Source organism: Hemicordylus capensis, chromosome 1 (assembly GCF_027244095.1).
Source record: "Hemicordylus capensis ecotype Gifberg chromosome 1, rHemCap1.1.pri, whole genome shotgun sequence".
Taxonomy (NCBI): Eukaryota; Metazoa; Chordata; class Lepidosauria; order Squamata; family Cordylidae; genus Hemicordylus; species Hemicordylus capensis.
In genome coordinates, this window is record NC_069657.1 from 136432947 (window position 1) to 136456747 (window position 23801).

The 23801-nt window shown below is 41.8% G+C and overlaps 1 protein-coding gene across 8 annotated transcripts in view; it reads right to left on the reverse strand.

Annotated features, from left to right (window-relative positions):
* Nucleotides 1–23801, reverse strand: part of LOC128338664 (sodium/hydrogen exchanger 10-like) — a 241324-nt gene that overhangs the window by 208645 nt on the left and 8878 nt on the right. For 7 of the 8 annotated variants that reach the window (XR_008312667.1, XR_008312666.1, XR_008312672.1 and 4 more), the window contains exons 2-5: nt 15669–15769; nt 10652–10777; nt 8962–9045; nt 7427–7592 (exon numbers count right to left, since the gene is read on the reverse strand). Coding sequence is in view for 4 of the 8 variants with exons in the window: in XM_053281442.1 (XP_053137417.1) it covers nt 7427–7592; nt 8962–9045; nt 10652–10777; nt 15669–15769 (477 nt within the window). In the remaining 4 variants the exon portion in view is untranslated. The remainder of the gene's footprint in view (nt 1–7426; nt 7593–8961; nt 9046–10651; nt 10778–15668; nt 15770–23801) is intronic. The other variant, XM_053281432.1, reaches the window with a different exon arrangement.

A 23801-nucleotide genomic window follows, 5' to 3' on the forward strand; every position in this document is an offset into this window, starting at 1 on the left:
AATAACAAGTACATTTAACAATCATATTTTCCAAATATCACAAGAAAATCCAAAATCAGATCTAGTACTGTTAATATAATAATTATAATCTGCCCAAATACAGTGGAACTGTGATTCTACTCTCACAGCCTGCATTAATCTAATCTTATCAGTGATCTTTTCTAAGAGCACAATTGACCACACCTTATTAAACCAGTGCTCAATTGTTAATTGATCCAAATATTTCCATTGTTTAACAATTAGTGTTTTCGCTGCCAAATTTAAAAAGTTACAAGTTCCTTATTTTTTAACTTGGCATTATTTCCTACAAATATATGTAATAACCCTAATTTTGGTGAACACTCCACATTTTGTCTCATTATAGTTCTTATTTCTCCAAATATTTTTTGCCAAAAACACACCACCTTTTCACAAGACCACCACATGTGATAAAATGTTCCCTTTTGTTCCCCTCCAGCACTCAGCAGAATAATTATGAGAAATATATGCTAATTTTACTGGAGTTAAATGCCACCGATGTAAAATCTTCCATTGTAGCTCTTGTATGGAAGTTGACAAGAATCCCACAGACTTGATTGCCATTTACTCTCTTCTATAGGACTTCCCAAATCCATTTCCCAAATACCCTTCAAAGTTCTTGGGGGGTCCCCTGTTTCTAATTGGGGCAGTAGTATATACATTTTGGAAACTATCCCTTTTGGCTGATCCTGATAAGACAGAATTAATTTTTCAACATGTGAAAGTGATTGAGTTACTGAATTTACTATCTCTTTATTACTCAAAATAGATTTAATTTTAAACCAAAATAACCATGGTAACTGATACCTATCTTGTGCTCAGTCTGTTCCCTATTACATAACCCCTCCCCATTAAAAGGTCTCTGAATCTATATAACCCATATTTCCTCAAAAAATCTCGCTGAATCAACACATTTATTTCCAGGGTCAAAATGCGTCTTTAAAGGTGTTAATGGGGAAATTGTCCCAATCAACTCCTTATATCTTTTCTTCCATATCTGGAATATGGCTTTAGTAAACAAATGGTTAATCTTGTCTATCTTTGGCGAGGAAATTGAACAAAAAGAAACTCGTATTAAAAAACCATCGCCTGTTGTACATTCTCTATTTGGACCCACTGTTTAGTTGAGACTTCTAGAATAAATGATATCATATGTCCAAGGTGTGCAGCTTGATTATATAGTCTTAAATTTAAGGAGGAATTGCTACTTAATGGATTCCTTTCATTCTCACTCAGGGCAGAGCCAGGTACGAGGAAGACCAAAAGGCAGCATAGGGATACTTACTTACTTACTTATTTATCACATTTTTATACTGCCCAAAACGAGAGTTCTCTGGGCAGTTTACAAGACAATAAAAACCAATAAAAAGATTAACACATCAAAATTTAAAATATTAAAACTGTTAAAACAGTGTCTAATTAAAAGCCTGTGTGAACAAATGCATCTTGACTGCCTTTTTTAAAGTTGTAAGAGATGGGGAGGCTCTTGTTTCAGCAGGAAGAGTGTTCCAAAGCCTCAGGACAGCAATGGAGAAGGCCCGTCCCCGAGTAGCCACCAGACAAGCCTGATGGCAAATGCAGACGAACCTCTCCAGATGATCTCAATGGGTGGTGTGGTTCATAGCAAAGAAGGCGTTCTCTTAAATACCCAGGGCTCAAGCTGTTTAAGGTTTTATAGATTATAACCAAAACCTTGTACTTTGCCCAGAAACTTATCAGCAGCCAGTGTAGATCTTTTAAGATGGGAGTGGTATGGTCTCTCTGAGATGACCCAGAGACCAATCTGGCTGCCGCATTCTGGACTAACTGCAGTTTCCGGACTACTGTTCTGAGGTCATTTATCTCAAGAAATGGATGCAGCTGGCGTGTCAGCCGAAGCTGATAAAAGGCACTTCTGGCCACTGTCTCAACCTGGGACACCAGGGAGAGTTTTGTGTCCAGAAGCACCCCCAGACTGCATCTGGGGAAGTGTGACCCCATCCAGAACGGGCAGATCAAAATCATCTCCCGAGTTCTGACCCCACACAATAAGTACCTCCGTCTTATCTGGATTCAGCCTCAGCTTGTTACCTCTCATCCAGCCCATCACTACCTCCAGGCAGACTAGTCTCCACTGCTCTTAGTGCTTCATCAAAATCTCTTTCCCCACTCAAGAATTATGCTATGTCAGTGTTAATCCAACTCAGCCATTGCCCCTGCTGATAATTAATACTTCTCTTCCTTCACAACAGCGGAAGACTCAGCTAAGAACCATCTGGGCCAAAATGGAAACCTACCCTGAGGATCTCAATCTCTCTCATCCCGAGGCACTAGTGGTCCTGGCTACTGATTTCAATGCCAGATTGGGCCTTGATGATTACACTCTGTATTTGAAACATCAATGCCCCCCTCCCAATCCCAAGGATGATGGACTCCCTTCCAGTTGAATTGCAAAGGATCAGAGATCAAACTTTGCGGGACTCTGTCTGGCACAAACGGCAACTAAACTTAACCTCTACATCCTAAATGGTGCTGTCAATGGAGATCAGCCAGGAGAATTCACTTATTTATCAACTATATAATTGTCTCCAGGGATATGCTGCCATCCAGGGTGGATAAAAATCAATGATTTTTTTTTAATCAAAAAAAATGGATTTTTTTTATTTAAATCAGATTTTTTAAAATAAAATGCTTTTTGAGGAAAATATATTACCATCCAAAGGTTATTCCATCATGAAATAAAGATTAGTTTTTTAATTATGTAGAATAAGGCTGTATATGTTTAATTTTTTTGGTAAATAAATTCCATTAATCCATTTACAATGTCATGCTCTTCCAGAGGTTTTTGTAAGATTATTGGGCAGTTTCTCTGCCTACAAGATATTATCACAGATGCTTGGTTTACTTTTGCAGTTCTCAAAACTGAATTTGACTCAGCAGAGATCACATGCCTCTTCTTCACAGCAAAAATGTTATGACATGAACAGAGTTGAGAAAAAGACCTTAATCCTATTGTTCTACAAACCTATGAATACAGAATCAACCCCTTCAGTGCTAAGTTTCAAGAAGTTCAGTGAAATAGAATAGAAACAATATTTTTCTGATTGTTTGGAGTGGAATAGATCTGCACAAGAAGAAAGTGAAACTAAGTGTGAGGAGGAAGGGGCAAGCAGACAAGCAGTACAAAATGAAAGTGAAACTTTCTGAGCACAATACTGCATAGCCACAGACAGACAAGTCTTTGGATCTTTTTGTGTGTATGACCTGAGGTTTATCACATTCTTTCCTTGGAGGAAAAAACCTATAATGGCAGCAGGCCATAAAAAAGACCCAGTTTGGCAATATTTTAATGAAGTTCCTTTACCTATCGGTAAGGCAGGCATGCGTGCAAAATGCAAACACTGCAACAAAGCAATGCAAGGCCTGGTGGCCCGAATGAGGCAACATCATGAGAAGTGCTGTGATGAAGATGACCAAAGAAACACATTTGAACAGGCAGGATCTTCAGGTTGGTAAACATTTTTATTGAATCATATAATATTTCTAAAGACTGCCTTGAACTGTCATGTTTGAGCAAAATTATATTTCTTATTATTACTGCATGTTACTGTCATTTGGTACAGTTATGAAGAAAAGCAAATATTCCTTTTGGGGCAGTGCTGTGTACAATAAGCAGAAATTGTATAAACAATAAAATAACAGCATTGACTTTTTTGTTTAGGGGAATTCATGGATTCTGGAAACTATCCACCTTCAAGATCACCATCCTCCTGTTCTACAGTTTCAGAGTTATCCATCCAGGATAGTGCTTCATTAGCATCATCATCAGACACCCACAGCCACATATCACTATCACCTAAAAGAAAGAAAAAATCCTTCCCTCCTGGAACCACCATAGATTAGTTTGTGATAAAAACTAGCAGATTAGAAAAAGTTAATTGATGAAAAAATTGCCCAGTTTGTTTATGCAACGAACTCTTCTTTCCGTCTGACTGAGAACCCACATTTCATTAATATGGTTCAGTCACTGAGACCAGGATACAGTCCACCCAGCAGAGCAGATGTTACAGGGAAACTGCTGGATAAAGTGTATGACAGAGAAATGGAGCAATGTGCAACAGCTCTGGAGGGTAGAATTGTTAACCTAAGTATTGATGGGTGGAGTAATGTCCACAATGATCCTATTGTATGTGCTTGTATAACAACAGAAGAAGGGAAAGTCTTCCTTGCACAAACAATTGATACGTCAGGAAATGCACACACAGCAGAATACTTACAAGAAGTGGCAGTAAAAGCTATAACAACATGTGAACAAAAATTCAAATGTCTAGTACGCAGTTTGGTCACAGACAATGCTGCAAATGTATCCAAGATGAGAAGAAATTTAGAAGAGCAGGAAGGGAATACAAAGCTAATAACATATGGTTGCAGTGCTCATTTGCTGCACCTCTTAGCCAAAGACTTAAGTGTTCCAGAAATAAAGACTAATGTTGTTGAAATTGCTAAATACTTCCGTAACAATCACTTTGCTGCAGCAGCTCTGAAAAGGATGGGTGGAACCAAGCTAACGCTCCCACAAGATGTTAGATGGAACTCTGTGGTGGACTGTTTTGAGCAGTATATCAAGAACTGGCCTATTCTGATGACAGTTTGTGAACAAAATCGAGATAAAATAGATGGCACTGTCACGGCCAAAATCCTCAACATTGGGCTTAAGAGAAATGTTGAACATATGCTGAGCATCCTGAAACCCATCTCTGAATCTTTAAACAAAATACAGAAAAATAACTGTTTTATTGCTGATGCTGTTGAAATTTAGAAGGAACTGAGTGAACACTTAAAAACAGAACTACACATGGACAGAATTAAATTACAAGCATTAAAAAAACGAATGGGACAAGTACTGTCTCCAGCTCATTTTTTGGCAAATATTGTCAATATCCAGTACCAGGGTCAAAACTTAAGTGCTGAGGAAGAGGAGTTAGCTATGACATGGGTATCCAGCAATCATCCATCTGTAATGCCAACTATAATAAACTTCAAAGCTAAGGGAGAACCATTCAAGAAATATATGTTTGCTGAAGATATTTTAAAGAAAGTCACACCAGTGAACTGGTGGAAGTCACTTAAGCACTTGGATTTAGAGACTGTTCAAGTAATGATTTCACTTTTAACAGCAGTAGCTTCTTCTGCAGGCGCTGAAAGAATATTCTCTTCCTTTGGACTCATTCATTCTAAATTGAGAAATCGTTTGGGACCTGATAAAGCAGGAAAGCTTATTTTTCTTTTCCAGATTATGAACAAAGAAGAAGATGAAGATGACGAGTGAGCTACAGAGGACAGTATTTAAGTTTTTCATGTGTAGGCTGGGCTGACAGTCTAAGTTTCTTAAAATATATATATTTTGTTTAGCCAAATTAGTTAACAAACATGGATGTTTGTTTAAGCAAATAACATATGCTGTAATGTTATTGTTTCAGTTGAATAAATCTATTTAAATTATTATTATTAAGGTAATGATTATTTTTCTCCTTCCTAAGTACAACAGAAAAGTTGTCCAAATATGAATGATTAACCTATTAAACTGGGGATAAAAAAACTAATATGAAAAGTTGTTATTCTAAAAATCTTCATCTACTTGCATATTAAAGTTATACCAGCAAGAATTAGTCTTTATGTAGAAAACTATGATTTAAATCAAGCCTTACTGACTAGTGATTTAAATCGTGAATTAAATCAGTTTGATTTAAATCAAATGCACCCTGCTGCCATCACTTGCAGTGAGCCTAGAGGTTGTTCCAAAATTTGATAGCAACTGTCTCCCAATCCTCCTCCAACTAGAGCCTCTCTCCTACCCAACCCGCACTGTTACCAACCTCCAGTATCCTCGACAGGTGTGCCGTGCCAAATGGAACCCCCACCCCTTAATTGGACCATGTAATCACTGGGTTGCTTGCCTTGGAGCACTTTCAACATCTCTAATGAGCCCTTTTAAAATGTAACAGACAAGTTCTAACAGCAACTGCCACTTTGGTATTGTATCACCCTGGATAATTTTAGCTACTTTTTCTTCTAATATGTAATCAACTTTATATTTTATGCTGGTCCATGACCATAATAAAGATTGATTGATTGGGCTGGATAGAGCTAGTGACGGGAACAACCTCTTCATTTGTCTAATTCACAGGGCAGCTATTGGCAGAAGAAATGGTATATAAAAGCAGAAAAAGAGTATATAATATTCTAAATAAATAAAATATGCATTTCGTATTTCATTAGTTTATGTCTTTGGATGATATATTTTGTGGATGGACTTTTTGAATACTAGTGACTTAAGTGTCTACCTTTTTCTCTCTTTGGTAGTATGTCCATACTACTTGAATCATCACTTGAGGCCATGAGCACTGGCCAAAGGAATGACAAACCAAAGGCTGATCTTCCATGCTGTAAATATATTACTGCTGCTCTTACAATTCTTGATGTTTTCACAATATATGTGATAAACAATTATTTAATAATCCTTGTAGTGTTGCTCCTTTACAAGCTCCATTTTCTTTAGAATGAGAGATTAAAATGAAAAGTATAAGAAAAGTGTATGTCCAGTGATGCCTTGTTCCAGAATAGAACAATGCTTCTCATTGAATAGTATGAATTACTGGAAAAGATATAACTATAATGAGCTCTTGTTTAATTCAAAACTGAGTCCTAATGGACCTATTTCAATGGTACTTTATCCAACCAGCCCTCCTTGCATGGTAAGGATGTGTTTATGCCAGGAGTATACACGCCCTTCCCCCTGCTGGCATGCCAGGACACCATTCTTTAATCGTGTTGGAACTTGGCTCATGCAAGCCATCTCTCTACATGCACTTTGAATACCACTTTAAACATTGGTAGTACATCTTGAGGGTCAGTTCAGATGTACAGCACCTCATGGTATTAAGGAATGGTGCCCAGTCATGTTAGGAGGATGTGTGTGCTCATAGTACACACACCCTTTTATTATACAAAGAGGGCCAGTCAGGCAAAGTATTGTTCAAATTGGCCCATAGCCTCAGTTCACATTTAATTACATCAGTGGGCCTTGGCCTCATGTGCTCCATCCTCCCCTCTCCCTCTCCCTCCCCTCATACACTCAGACTTCCAATTTCATGGCAATGGGCATGGCTTCCTCCTCTATAGCTGACAGTAGCTATGAAAGGAGGGATTTGGATAGGGGCACTTGCACCGTGAGCAGAAGGGGTCAGCCCACCCCACTACAGCTCCAATCCAAACTGGGCTCCCTACAGCTGCTTTTAGCGAGGGGGGAGTGGAGACAAGAAAAATGTTTGGCCCAAAGTAAGTTCTGTAAAGCTAAATGACAATCGCCATACTCCAAAATCTATAGTGTTATAAAATATATGTAAAAATTGCATAGAATCTTACCTACCAATGTTTTTTACGGAAGCCACAGAAAGAATAGGGTCTGTTGTGCTAAGAATTACTCCAAATAACATGCAATAATCAAAGCTCCCATCAAACTTATTGAGTTTAAAAGTGAGGAATGCAAGGAGAGCGCTATTCACCAAAAATCCAGGAACTGCAAGTAGTAGCACCTGTAAAGATAATTTGGAATAAAATAGGCATAGATTTCAGAACTATATTACTAAATAAAATATATATTAAATTAAGTTGGCTTAGTACTAAAGGTTTAATGGTACAATGGTATGTAGGACATGACAGTAAAATCAGATCATACAACTGAAATGTAAAGAATACAGACTCTTCATAGGAATGGTATATTCTTGTTATATCAATAAGCAAATCACTTCCAGAAATTACAATCCCAGAATATTCTAAATTCATACAAGAGCAAGAGTCTCCTTTACATTTGGCTGCTTATAACTCCATAGGACCCTAAAGGATTGAAGGAAACACCAAAGGAAACATAAGCAGCCAGGGCTTATTGGGCTCCAGCAGGGTGGAAAGAGACAGGGATGAGAGCGTAGAAAGAGAAGACAAGCCCTGGAAATGTTGTCTGCAAGGCTCTGTTGAGGAAAAGAGGGGCTAGAAGGACCAATGAGCTCTTGTGGGGCTTGACAGGCCTCTTACAAGAGAAGCCCTCATAAGACTCTCTTCAGGGCACAGCAGGATAGTGGAGAGGTGGTTGCAGAATGGCCAGCAATAATGACTGGAGCTCTCAGTGAGGGAACAAACCATTTGAATGAGATCCAAGAGGAGATGATGAGTCATCAGTATCCCACTCCCCTCTGTAACTGCTTTAGACCATCAAGAAAGTCTAGGAGACTGATCTCAAACACTCCACAAGGGCTAACTGAAGGCTATGAAACAGTCATACTTGGGGGCAAGAATCACTTTTATCAATAACTTTGATTTATGTACAAAGTTATCGTATTTGTATCCCATCCCTCCTCCAAGCAGTTCAGGGCAACATACAGGGAATGGTCTCATGTTATCCTCTTAATCATCTTCTAAAACAGATTAGCCACATGGATATTGACCTGACCAGCACAAACTGGTCAAAATAGTTATGGCTGTGGTGCCTTAGCAGGAGAAGGGCACTATCTAGAAATACTGTAATGTAACTACTCAAAGCACCCCTGATCAGCATATATGCAAGGAGGGTAATAAGATAAGAGAAAGAATGCAAGTCCTTTCTTCTCTGAACCTTTTTCTCTTCAAACTAGATTTAACAGATGTCCATTTCTGAAGAGAGGTCAAAAATAATCAGCAGTGGAGGCAGGAGCCATTTCAGTCACCATCACGCTAATGCACAGTTGGTGACTGGCTAGCAGTCTTTGCCAATATCAGCAGCCAGTCAACTACCACTCAACAACAGCCTTTGACTGGGTCCCACAAGGTTCCACATTGTCCCCCATGCTATTTTACAGCCACATGAAACTTCTGTAGGAGTTTGTGCAGAGGTTTAGTTGAGCTGCCTTCAATATGCAGGTGACACTCAACTGTATCTCTTTTCCATATGAATCCAACGAAGCAGTGAAGGTCCCAGACTGGTGTTTGAAATTGGTTATAAGTTGGATGAACAAGCTAAAAGTAAATCCAAACAAGACAGAAGTGTTGGTCAGTAGGAAAGCTAAACTGGGAGTAGATGTAAAGCCTATTCCAAATGAAGTTACACTCCCCTTGAAGAACTAGGCTGGCAGCTTGGAGGTGCTCCTGGACCCAGCATTGCTCCTGGATACTCAGGTGGCAGCTGTGGCCAGGAGTGTTTTTGCTTAGTTTTATTGGCACACCAAGTACATCATTTTCTAGAGAAGGCAGAGCAGGAGAGTTCCAATCATGCCTTGATCACATCTGAGCTTGAGTACTGTAACATGCTCTGCATAGAGCTGCCTCTCAAGAGCATATGAAAACTGCAGCTGCTCCAGAAGGCTATGGCCTGGGTGTTCAGTACAGGGACCATATCATTCTGTTTCATTTTCAATGGATCCTTATTTGTTTCCAGGCACAACTCAAAGTACTAGTCATTACCTTTAAAGTCCTTTATGATTTGAACCTGGATATTTTAGAAATATCTGCTCTCATACAAACCTGTCCAGTCATTAAGATCTTCCACAGAGGCCTTGATCCATATCTGCTGCCAGAAGTATGGCTGCTGGCAACATGTGGTGGGGCCTTTTTGGTACTGATGCCTCCATTCTCTCACATGACTCACATGCTACAGATTGGTCATTAAGACCTCATTGTTCCATGAGATATCCGGCTTGAAATGAACTACTTGTCTAGCTTTGTTGCTACTTTTAGTTTTTGTCCATTTTTATTATTGTTTTTTAAGTCACTCTGAAGGCTTTCACAGATGGAAAAATCAAACTTAAAATGGTCAATTTTAATTTTTACAAATATACAAACCACATGCTTTCATGGTGTTGACTGACAAGTCCCCTGCTTCCACTGCCACCTCCCAATTCTTTTTGGTAAAGATGGGCTTTCCATTCCGATTCAATTGTTTTACTACAGCAGCTGCAAGTTCCCTATAGTGAACTGCCTCCCTGGCTGTTGCTGGAAAATTAAGTATCAGTAACTTAGTAGTTTAAAAAGGTAAAGTGTGCCGTCAAATCGATTTCGACTCCTGGTGCCCACAGAGCCCTGTGGTTTTCTTTGGTAGAATACAGGAGGGCTTTACCATTGCCTCCTCCCACACAGTATGAGATGATGCCTTTCAGCATCTTCCTATATCGCTGCTGCCTGATATAGTACCAGTGGGGATTCGAACCGGCAACCTTCTGCTTGTTAGTAGTTTATACCACATCCAAAGACAATCTCATCAACTTGGAGCTAACTACACATTACCCAAAGACCACTTCTCAGCTTTGGCTTCTCCCAAAGTTGTTTCTCCCCCAATGGGATTCCAAACACTTTTGCCATTGCAAAGAATGCAAACCCCATGGAGGGATGGCTTCAGTGGGTGATTTGGAGCAGAGAAGCAGCACAGTGAAAAGGCTGCAAACAAGTTCTCCCCTCACTCCCACCCTATTTTTCCGCTTCAAATTGTCCCCTCCTGAAGTAGCTTTTCTGATGAGGGGAGAAACAGCTGTATGGGTTCAGTTGTACACATTTGTGCCTAATGCATAGCTAGGTCCCTATTCTTATGTTTCAGGATAGCAAATTCAAAATGAGAAATTATACCCCTTACCTGCCAAATTGATTTCCGAAATATATAAAAATCCATATCAAATGCAGCTGAAAATATTATAGCTGGTGAAAACGTATGAATGAACAGTACAGGATCTATACTTGCAATGGTTTTCACAATCTCTAACTGGCAATATAAAACAAGAGTACAATGTATGGTTAACTGAGAATAATATATTTTAACACAGTACATTCTCCTCCTCTTCCCAAACACATGATCAAGATCCATTCCAAGTCACTCACCAGAGCTATTCATACAAGTGAAAGGTAGGGGAGGGAGGCTCTGCTGGATCCCCCGACATAGTGTCAAGTAGGAGGCTGGTTACTGAAGACTTGACCCCTATGCAGTAGCTTCTACTGCCCTCCAATGGAGCAATCTGCACATAGATTTCTGAAGCAATTTTAACATGTTTAAACTACAAGGCAAGGAGTAGTGATGAGGGAATTCCTCTTGGCTCAGTTTGGAGGTGGGCTTGGCAAATTGCATTTAAAAACATACAAACAAACATTTAAACTCATACTTTCAAAACTGTAAAATAGCTCAGGTTGTTCTGAGTCCAGTTCAAGAATTCAGATTCCATTGTGTTCATTGGTGTAACACAATGGAAACCTAATGCCTCCCCTGCAACTCTTCTTATTGGGAGCCTCTATTCTGTACCAATCACTCCCTTCCCTTCACTCTTACCTGCTGGTGGCAACAGGGAGGTCTCACTAGAGGTTCGAGATACCTTCTTTCCCCCTTTCACCCTCTAGTGAGACCTCTAGTGAGACCTCCCTGTTGCCACCAGCAGGTAAGAATGAAGGGAAGGGAGTGATTGGTACAGTATAGAGGCTCCCAATAAGAAGAGTTGCAGGGGAGGCATTAGGTTTCCATTGTGTCACACCAATGAACACAATGGAATCTGAATTACAGAGACCTTGTAATCTTGCCCTCCCAAATTTGAGGGGAACTCTCCACTCACTAAAAGCTCCCACTCCCCAAAGCTATACTTGCACACTTATTTCATTTACTGGTACTTCTAAGGAAGAATGATAGGTCAGGCATGTTAGATTAGGTGTGAAAAGTTGTGGCCTGCTGCTCTCATCACTCAAGCCTAATTGAATCCTCAGCACACTGTTGTGGTTGGTGGGTAGGAGATAGGAATAATTTATTGCACCGTGTTCAGGCAACCACAGCTACCCAAAAGATCAGCATGGAGAACTAATATTGTCTTAGTCTGGGAGGATATGAAAATGGAGATTGCAGAGAAGATAAATGAGTTATTTGCATCTGTCTTCATGGCAGAGGATACTGAGCATACACCTGTGCCTGAACTGAGCTTCTCAGGGACAGAAGCTAAAGAACTGAATCAGATAGGTGACGAGAGATGACATTCCTCCACACACTCCTGAGGTGAGTCAGATTGCCAGCAGATTTTGAAGACAGAGGAGGCAACAAGCTTTGTATTTCTCTACTGAAGAAGATATCAAGCAAGGAAACACAGTAAGGAAATCAATAAATCAGGAAAACAAAGGGGAAAGAACAAGCTAAATTGGTTAGGGCTAGTAATTTCCTAGGGTTTGATTGGTGGCTGGCTGGGAAGTGTGTGTGTTTGGCAGAGCAGGACAGTTACAATGAGTGGAGGATTCATTCCAGTTGAGTGACTCAGCTTGTGGCAGGGGTCACATTCTTGAGGTGTCAGACTGCAAGCAGATCTTGAAGACAAGGTTCAGACCAGAGGAGCTTTGCTCTCAGGAACTTTGCTAACAGGACTTTGCAAACAGATATCAAAAGAGTTTAACAGGAGTTTAGCAGCGGTTTAGCGGGGATCTCGGTGGGGAGGCACACAAGCAGTCCCCCTTCATCACAGAGGAGACAGAGTACTACACTCCTGCTTTAATTTAAAACCTTTAATTAGTTGACAACTGAACCCAATATGTCCGTTCAAGTGAGCAAGCCCTATATATTCTAACTAGGCAATTAAAACCAGTAGAATGCCTGCAGGGGAGCGGGGGCTTCCCAGTGTATTGTACAGAGTGTTGCATGTATGACTATCTGCCTGAGGGACAGAAGTCCTGGGTGTGCACTCTGTGCAAAGAGCTCCTGCCTCTCAGGGAACAAGTTCATTCCCTTGAATCCAAGGTCTCTAGATGATCTGAAGAAGCTCAGGGAGGCAGAGAGGTGTGTGGATGAGCCCTTCAGGGATGTGAATGAGGCATCCCTCTCCCAGGCTGACGGTACTTCTGCTGTCATGAAAAATGAAGGTATCAGGGAAGGAGGATATGGGTCTGAGGAAGAGGAAATCACTCCCTTAGTGGGGAATCTTTCCTTGGGTGATGCACCCCTATCCTCTTGCACAGAGGATATTTCTCCAGGGGGTGGGGGCCTCCTAGTAATGGGTGATTCAATCATTCAGTAGCATACTGAAGTCCAGGACCACCAGGGTAGCATTATCTGGATTGTACCTGTTCCACGTGCAAAGTCAGCAAGACAGGCAGAGTTGAGGGGTCTGAATGCATGGATGGGACGGTGGTGCTGGGAGGAGGAGTTTAGATTTATTAGGCACTGGGATACATTTGGGGGCAAGCGAAGCCTATACAAAAGGGATGGACTCCACTTGAAACAAGATGGAACCAGACTGCTGGTGCTTAAAATCAAAAAGGTCACAAAGCAGCTCTTAAAATGATGCCTGAGGGGTTGCCAACAAAAACTGGGTGGTATCTGGTTCGCCAAACAAAATCCCCTAATGTGTGAGGGTGTATGCATTTCAGATAAACCAGAAGGTGGCAGAGTACAGCCATGGGGTTGAGCAGAAGGAAACACATGGCAGTTGGCCAAAAAGGTCAAATGATGGTAAGGAAGACAGCACATGCCAACACTAAGTAAGAGACTTGGCGTATAGGTGTCTATATACCAATATCAGAAGCCTCTGAGCGAAGAGGAGTGAGCTGAGTGCTTGGTTATTAATGAAAACCTAGATATAGTGGGCATAATGGAAACCTGGTGGAACAGTGAGAACCAGCGGGACACTGTTATTCCTGGATATAAACTCTACAGAAGGGAGAAGGAGGGGAGAAGTAGCACTGTATATTAAAGAAGGGATAGATTCCAAAAAACTAGAAAACCTAGGATGACCAGTCTGAAAAGAAATGTGTTATTAGGGACTTGCTAGCGCCCTCTGGATCAAAACGCTGAGAGTGACCTGGAGTTGGAGAAGCAAATCAAAGAGCTGTCAAAGAGAGACAGAGCAGTAATAATGGGTGGCTTTCACTACCCACACATAAGAAGCCAAATTTCTAGACATGCTAAATGACTGTGCCTTAGAACATTTAGTCACGGAACCAACCAGAGAGAATGTGACTTTGGACTTAATCCTGAATAGTGCCCAGGACCTGGTATGAGATTTAAGTGTTGCAGAACCATTGCAGAACCAGTGACCACAGTGCGATCCAATTCAGCATACATGTGAGTGGAGAATTGTGAAGGAGGTCCAATACACATGCATTGGACTTCAAAAGAGGAAACTTCTCAAAAAAAAAAAAAAAAAGAGAGAGAGAGAGGACTGATTAAAAGGAAAGGAAAGTCAGGAGGGCCACATCACTCCAGAAAGCATGGAACTTATTTAAAGCCACAATACTAGAAGCTCTGTTAGAATGTAAACCAAGAAGGAGGAAAGGTACCACCAAATTCAGGAGGACACCAGCATGGATAACAAGTAGAGTCAGCGAAGCTATAAAAGGCAGAAGACTTCCTTCAGAAAATGGAAGTCATGCCCAAATCAAAGGAACAGGAAGGAATATGAACTCTGGCAAAAGAAATGCAAGGAGACAATAAGGGATGCAAAGAGAGTTTGAGGAGAATATCACTAGAAGTATTAAGGGGAAGAACAAAAACTTCTTTAAATATATCAGAAGTAGGAAATCTGCCAGGGAAGTGGTTGGCCCTCCCTGATTAGGGCATGAAAGCGATTATTAAAAGGGATAAGGAGATTGCAGAGAAGCTGAATGAGTTATTTGCATCTGTTTTATGCATCATTAATCTATGCATCATTAATCTATGACATTCTGTGCCACAAGATGTGTTGACAGCCATCAACCTAGATGGCTTCAGGAGGGGTTTAGATAAATTCATGGAAGAAAGTCTATCTATGAGCACAGGTCTATGTGCCACCTCCAGCCTAAGGGGCAAGATGCCTCTAAATAACAGTTGCAGGGAAGTGACAGTAAGAGAGAGGGCATGCCCTCAGCTCTTGCCTGTGGACCTCCCAGAGGCATTTGGTGGGCCACTGTGTGAAACAGGATGCTGGATCAGGCATTGGGCCTGACCCAGCAGGGCTGTTCTTATGTAATACCTCCCTGTTCTCCCCCAGCCAAAAGAAATCCCTTTAGTCCTTCTTCCTTTCTCCTTGCAGAGGGAAGTAAGAGGTACTGCCTACCACCATCACAGCAAACCCACTTAATATGGAGAGTTCTCAAGCTGAGAGACCATACAGCTCCAGCACCCACTGGCTATCACTACGTCATCTTCATAAAAATCAACCTGAAGACAGCCCACCGCCATCTCAGTCTGAAGAGAGCCAACACTTCCAGCAGCAAGTATGCTGCAAGTTTATTTATTTGTTTATTACATTTATATCCCGCTCTTCCTCCAAGGAGCTCAGAGCGGTGTACATGGTTATTTTTATCCTCACAACAACCCTGTGAAGTAGGTTAGGCTGAGAGATACATGAGAGTCACCCAGTGAGTTTCATGGCTGAATGGGGATTTGAACTTGGGTCTTCCCAGTCCTAGTCCAACCCTCTAACCATTACGCTATGCTGGCTCCAACTTGGCTAAGTTGGCAACAGCTTGCACAGAGACCTGCTGGCAGAGGCATGCTGGGACAACAAAGAAAGGATGGAGTTGCCTTTTCCCTCCTGCCTCACCCCAATGTTACTTAACATGTGTCCCCAACTGTACTGCTGTTTATTTCTAAAAATTCCGGAAAATATTGCCTGCTTTTCTCCCATTTTAATTACTGTGAACTAATTATACCATACCTCACTTGCAAAACGGTCTATTAATCCAAGGGCAACTCCAACGAAAAATATAAATACAAGAATAGGCATTTTTGTTTCTTTCAAAATTGTTCGCAGCAAGGCTGGAAAAGAAAAACATCTATTATGTATATAATCAATATTTATACATAATTTTAAGATAGTGGAAAGCAACTGAAACATTTCAATGTTAGCGATGAAGATGACAATTGATATACAACATACAAAGTCACTTTACTCATGATTTGTTGATGTAAGTTATATGCAGTAAGTATGATTAGTCAGAATCAACCAATCCCTAACATTTTTATTCTAAAATGCACAAGGTAAAATAAAACATGAAAACAAGTAAAACTGATTATATACATACAAAATACATTTTCTTTTTAATTCCTTTACTAATTCCATCTTCATATTGGCAAGTATGAGACTGTTGCCTTTTTGAAAGGAAAAGCAGGGTTGAAATGAATGCAAGTCAGCCCTTGGAAGGTCAACAGGCTATGATCTCCTGTTGACTAGGAAAGCGTTTCAGCATACAGCACTGGTAGCCTCACACTTTCCTCCTTTCAGGCTGTCTTCTAGAAAGTCTTCTAGCTACCTTCACAGCCAGGTTGTTGCCCCCGCCCCAACTCATCACTCTGCTTAGTACTCCCATCTCCTTTACCTCCTCCCCAGCACTGATCCCATTCTTGAATCTTGAGGCCTCTCTGTAGTGGGGCTGACCATCAACCTCCCACTCCAACAAATTCAATACAATACAAATACATGCACATTTAGGAATATCTGAAAGCTTTTACAAAACAGATTTTAAATAACATTGAGTGTGAGAAGTGAATGACAAATTATTTCCTTCAACATCTAGTAGCAGACTACAAAGATCAGAAAAAGAGACATGTCAGGTAAAGCATGTCAATTGTTTCTTCATTTTACTAGTTCTAAAAAAAACCAACTCTGACTTTGGCACCAATATGGTTTCTATCATAAACATATACCTATTTAGACCACTGCAGAAGGTTTATTTTCCATCTTAGTTGAAAAATATATATTACAGGCATCAAACTCAATTCCTCTTTTTCAGAATTTCACCCAATCCAGAAAATAAAACATAACATCCAAGAGAAAAGAAAGATCATAAGCAAATCCGTGTAAAATTATAACAGTCAAATATCGGCAATCATGTAAACATCCATCCTAAAGATCTGCAGTAGGTATGGCCCTCATTCTTCACTCAACTAGGAAAGTTCTCTACTCAACTCCTTAATAAGAAAAAAGGCACAACATTGCTTTCCACCACTAGGATGGCATATACAGCTCCATCTATGTATCTATTTTAATTCAATTCAAATTTTATTAATGGGCCACAGGCCTTCAAATTTTTACACACACACACACATATATACACATACATACACACACACACACACACACACACACACACACACCACATTGTATATTGTGTGTGTGTGTGTGTGTGTGTGTGTTGTGGGCTCAGCAGCAGCCACAGTAGCAGCGGGGCCAAAAAGGAGACGCACCTTCATTAACTGGGAAAGCAGGAGGGCTCAGTGTTATTTTGTTAGGGCTTGATTTTGAGCCATTAATGGGGCTTCCAAAGGGGGGGTCCTCCAATAGCCCCCATAGCTAAGCAGGGTCTGCCCTGGTTGCATCTGAATGGGAGACTTGATGTGTGAGCACTGCAAGATATTCCCCTCAGGAGATGAAGCCGCTCTGGGAAGAGCAGAAGGTTTCAAGTTCCCTCCCTGGCTTCTCCAAGATAGAGCTGAGAGAGATTCCTGCCTGCAACCTTGGAGAAGCCACTGCCAGTCTGTGAAGACAATACTGAGCTAGATAGACCAATGGTCTGACTCAGTATATGGCAGCTTCCTATGATCCTATGATAATGAGCCCGTGAGGGCTTCTGCAGTTTGAGTAGAATCCATGAAAACTAAAGAGGTATACCCAAATAAAATTAAGGAAAGAATGCAAATAGAATATACAAAGGATGAATTAGGAACAAAAAGAGTGTTTAGTATTTGATAAAAGTAAGGTAAAGCAGCCTGGGCATTCAATTTGAAGAGCTCTCTCCATGTGCTGTTCTCTGAAGCAACACAGGAAAGGAACTGGGGCTTTGGAGCTCCACCTACTGCTAACCAACAGTTCTGCTGTGGTAACTTCCTGTCTGTTCCTGAGGCATGATGGGTACACAACCCTATGGTAAAAGATGGGCTCCAATTAGGGTGGAAAAAGAACTAGCATCTGTCCTGAGAGCAACTGATGAAACAGCAAACATTTTGCAGAGAAAATCTAACAGGACCATTTCAAATTTAGAATTCTCCCTTGAGATTCACACCTGCACTCCATACAGAAGCTGAACCATGGATTTGGCAATGGAAAACCTGAACAGCTGAAGCACAGAACTGACCCACTTTTGTAAAATAAAATCTTACTAGCTGGGCTGGGCACAGAGCATCTGTGCCTCTAGTCTGCCACCCTGCCGCCCAGCCCACCAACGCCTTCTTCTTTGTCTGCCCAGAGGCTGAGCCGCCTTCTTCTCCCCCCACCCACTCAGAGCTGCCTTCTTCTCCCCCCACCTGCCCGCAGCCTTCCTCCTCTTTCCTGCCCGCCCCCATCTTCTTCTTTCCTGCCACCTGCCCCCATTTTCTGGCCACATCCAGCTGCCGGTCGCAGCTGCCTGCCCGTCACAGCCCCCTCCTGCCCGCGGTTTTATTCGGCCGCCACCACCGCAACCATATTTTCCCTCTTGCCCATCCCTGTCACTACAGGCAACTGCTTGCGAACTCTCACAAGAACTGCCACACATTAGATTGGCGATTGGTACGTTTAAGAGAATTATATATATAGCAGATTATAGTAGTACTATTAGATGCATTCTGCTAAGTGAAGGACAGATGAGAGAAGAACTTTAACACATCAGGCCTTCCTAATTATTAACACCACAACTAGGTCAGCTGCATAAAGAAGTATAGACATCTTAATGTCTGCCAGATTAGGCAATCTCTAACATCCAAATGCAGCACCAGCTGCTAGGTAAGTTGTTGCACAAGAAACTTAAATGCACACCATGCACTTTCCCAAGGACATAAGACCGTTAGATGCAACTGTTATTACATTTATTCTATTTTTTCTGTTTACTTTAATGAAAAGAAATTCAATTTCATCCATTTTGCCTTCAAAAATACAATTCAACAAGGGAGAAGAAGCAAAAGAGGGGTTTTCATATTCTTTTAGTAAATTATGTTCCTGTAGAACAAGATACTTTGAAAGCTGAATTGTTACTCTCATTAAGTTCTTTAAAACACTACCTAGAACCACTACCCACAATTCTACTTCCTCAAAGTAATCAAAAACTCTAAAGCACACTGCAAAACAAGTACAGGGAAAGCAGAACATGAAGATACTGATGAGACTCAGATTAGATCAGAACATCCAGGGTTGCTAGACAAATATTGAGACAAATAATAGGTTCATTTTCATCAGGAAAATGGCAAGGGAAGAAAGCATTAACTACCCCCTTCCTCTATCTAGTACACTGTCTCAGCCAAATCCTGTTCCCTAATGCAGTTGCTATTACTTGTTTAAAACAAGAGGTTCTGGTAAGAACTAATCTGCCTACTTTCCTTTCACTATTTTATTTATTCATCATATTTTTATACCACCTGATATATACACCTCTAGGCGGTGTACAAATTTTAATATTAAAAATCACAGATTAAAATACATAACACAATAAAAATATAAAACAAGTTATTAAAATTAATTCTAATTAAAAGCTTGCAAGAACAGGAGAGTCTTAAGGGTCTTCCTGAAAAACAAACAGAGGAGATGCTGTTATTTCAGCAGGTAGGATATTCTAAAGCCTTGAGGCAGCCACAGAGAAAACCCAGTCCTGAGTCGCCACCAGACGAGCTGGGGACAATCGTAACCAGACCTCTCCAGAAGATTGCAAAAGATGATAGGGTTCATGACAAAGAAAGCGCTCTCTTAAATAGCCTGGACCCAAGCCATTAAGGGTTTATAGGTAACCAGCTGAACCCGCACAGACCATTTGTGTGCTAGGACTTTGTTGCTCTTCTTCCTCCTGCCACAGCCCCTGCTTTATTGTTCAGTGTCAGCAACCCACTCTCAGCCACCCCCTCTCGCCCGCCCTCTCCCCGACTCGGCCCTCTCGCCCGCTCTCTCCCCGACTCGGCCCTCTCGCCCGCTCTCTCCCCCCAGATCTCTCGCCCGCTCTCCCCACAGCCCCCCCCTCTCTCTCTCTGTCCTCTGTCTTTCTATCTCTGTCTCGCAGTCCTTGCTTCCCCCTGCCAGTGCCAGGGACTGTTGCCCACTCGCCTGACAGCCTCTGAGCTCCCTGCTGCTTCATGGCACAGCTCAGCCAACCGTCTGCCGCCCTCAGACACCAGAGCCAACTGTCCAGCTCCCGAAGCCGCCCCCAGCCTCAGAGCTCCCTGCCGCTTCACGGCACCCCCAAGATAATTGTCCAACTGCTTTCCAGCCGCCCCGCAAAGCTTCCTGCTGCTCCGGAACTCTCTCCCCGTCTGTCAGCCAATCACCTCCTCCCCCTCTGTCAGCCAATCGCCTCCTGTCTGCCATGTCCCAACGCATGGTCCGTCTTGGAGAATTAACAATATAGATAACCAGCACTTTGTATTTCACCCAGAAACGTATCGGCAGCCAGTCAGTTCTTTCAAAACCGGGGTTATATGGTCCCTTCGTGTTGTCCCAGAGACCAATCCAGCTGCCGCATTCTGTACCAATTGTAGTTCCTAGACTACATACAAAGGCAGCCGCACATAGAGCACATCACAGTAGTCAAGTCTGGAGGTTTCAAGCATATGTAACCCCTGATAACTTGGCAAAGAGGCACCTTTTGATGTAGTGATTCTTTTTATTTAGCAGGAGGAGAGTAACCAGCGTTACTCACCCCCAGCACAGTACTTCCAGAGACTGTTGCTGGTGTCTATTATGTTTCTTTTTAGATTGTGAGCCCTTTGAGGACAGGAATCCATCTTATTTATTCATTATTTCTCTGGGTCAGCCACCCTGAACCATTTTTGGAAGGGCGGTATAGAAATCAAATAAATAAATAAATAAATAAATAAATAAATAAATAAATAAATAAGTACCACTGTTTTAAGGTCATTCACCTCTAGAAACGGATGTAGCTGACGTATCAGCCAAAGCTGATAAAAAGTGCTCCTGGCCACCGCCTCAACCTGAAAAACTAGGGAGAGCTTTGGATCCAGGAGCACTCCCAAGCTATGTACAGTACCTGATCTTTCAGGGGGAGTGTAGCCAGGTCCCGACCCCCCATAGCCAGTACCTCTGTCTTATTTGGATTCAACTTCAGTTTGTTATCCCTCATCCAGTCCATTACCACCTCCAGGCAGGCATTCAGGGAAGATATGCCATTTCCTGAAGAGGTAAATCTGTGTGTCATCAGCATATTGATAATACCCAGCGCCAAACATCCTGATTATCTCTCCCAGCAATTTCATGTAGATGTTAAAGATCATTGGACATAGTATGGAGCCTTGTGGAACTCCATACTTCAGTTCTTGTTTTGTAGAGCAACACTCTCCAAGTGACACCATCTGGAATCTACCAGAGATGTAGGAGCGGAACCACTGTAAAACAGTGCCACCCAATCCCACTACCCTCAGGTAGTCCAGAAGGATACCATGGTAGATGGTATCGAAAGCCGCAGAAAGATTCAAAAGGATCAGCAGAATCACATTCCCTCTGTCGACAGCTAGTTGGAGATCATCCATCAAGCTGACCAAACCAGTCTCAATCCCATAGCCCACACAGAAGCCAGTCTGAAATGGGTCTAGATAATCTGCATCATTCAAAACTGCCTGGAGCTGAGAGGCCACCACCCACTCAATCACCTTGATCAACCATGGAAATTTAGAAACAGATCTGTAATTAGATAACTCTGATGCAGGTTTCTTCAAAAGTGGTCTAATAATAGCCTCCTTAAGACAAGGAAGCATCCTGCCCTCCCTCAGAGAAGCATTTATAATATTTACCAGAGCCTCTATGATAATATGATTATCAGATGAAATAAGCCAAGTTGGGCAAAGGTCAAGCGGACAGGTTGTAGGGCGCACAGTCCGAAGCAGTTTGTCCACTTCCTCTGGAGTCACAAACTGAAAATGAACCAATCTAATCCTATAAGAAGAGTTGCTGGACACCTCCATAGTAGACTCTGCAATAACTGTGGAATCCAGCTCAGCCTGAACTTTAACTGATCATTAACATCGGTTAGGCAGTTCACAAGTTAGCCCAGTTCCACTTCAAATGTTCATGCATCTGCTATCTAGAATTAGGATGGATGAGATCATGAACTACCCTGTTAATGTGTGCCTATGTGTCCCTAAAACTATACTAAATTTGGTTCAAATTGGTTAGGCAGTTCACTTGTGCCTCAGACGTTCACATGTCCACCATCTTGAATTAAGGCAGATCACAAACTACACCACTGAAGTGTCTCTATGTGTCCCTACAAATGTACCACATTTGGTTCAAATCAGTCCAGGCACTGTGACGTTGATGGGGGATACACACACACAGAAGGGTGATCTCATAAACTTACCTTCTTGAAGAAAGTAGGCTAAAAAAAAGCAGGAGACCCAATCATGGATTTCCTAAAATCATGTCTAATTTGGTCCTAAGGGGCAACTGCTCCTTGGTAGTGGTTGCTTCTCTTAACTCCTGCCTCAGAGAACGGAAATGAAGAGTAATCACTGGTGCCACTAAACAAAAAAACAAGAAGAGCCCACCAAAGGTTTTGGGGGTTGTAACTCCTCTATTCACATTGTCAAAGTCTTTGGCTGTGACTGCTCCCCACTATAACTGGCTAATGCACTTTCTCAAAGGCCCTTGTCTTTACAAAGGGACTTGAGAGAAGCCTCACTGGCCAGTGGAGAAAAGGAGGAACTGCAATGCAAATTTTGACTTTCACAACAGATCCTCCTTTTCCCATTCACCACATTGACCAATGGAAGCATCACCTAGAGTTCTTGTAATGGCACAGAGCCTCAGTGCTCCTGTTTGCAGATGGGAGTGAGGCCCAGTGGCAAATCAATGGTGGCACAAGTCTGTCAGCCAATTCATGACACTGCTGCCACCTCAAAAGTATTTATGCGCCCAGCTTGGCCCATCTGTGATACTGTTCCTGAGCACTTAATTCAAGACTGCTTCCTTGATTATATTCCAATTTTAAAAACAGACAAAAGCAAAGGTAGGGAGAGTTATGGCTATTCAAGATTACAGATGTCGAGGCCTTGGAGGCAATCTTGGAGGCCTTCAGGAGAGCATTAAAGACCCATCATTTTAACCTGGCTTTTAATGATATCTAGTTTTAATTTTAATGAGTTTTTAATCTGGTGTAAATGTGTGGGTTTTCAAAATTGTTTTATGATGTGTTTTTAATTTTAATTTAAACCACCCTGAGCCATTTTAGGAAGGGCGGTATATAATATAATTCAATATAAATTGAATTAAATAAATAAAAGGTGCATGTGTTATATCAGATTGTCTGAGCGCGTCTGGTAAACATCATAAATGCTTCTGTGAGGGAGGGTAGGATGCCTCCTTGTCTTAAGGAGGCTATCATCAGACCATACTTGAAAAAAGCTACACTTAACCCCTCAACATTAAGCAACTATATGTCCATCTCTAATTTCCCATGTTTGGGCAAGGTGATTGAGAGGGTGGTGGTTTCTCAGTTCCAAACAGCCCTGAGGAAACTAATTATTTAGACCCACTTCAAACAGGCTTTTGAGTGAGCTGTGAGGTTGAGACTACCATGATCATAGAGAACGTGACTCTGCTGATCCTTTTGGATCTTGCAGCAACTTTTGATGCCATCAACCATGGTATCCTTCAGGGAGCCTGAGGGAGGTGGAATTAAGTGGCCCTATTCTACAGTGGTTCCGTTCCTACCTCTCAGGTAGATTCCAGATGGTGTCAGTTGGAGACTGTTGCTCTGCAAGGCGAGAGTTACTGTATGGAGTTCCACAGTGGCGCTCTTTGGACCGGACCTCCAGTATTAGGCCTGGTCCTCTACCAGAGGGGGGCTTCCAAATGTCCCCCCAGGGGCCGCATAGATGT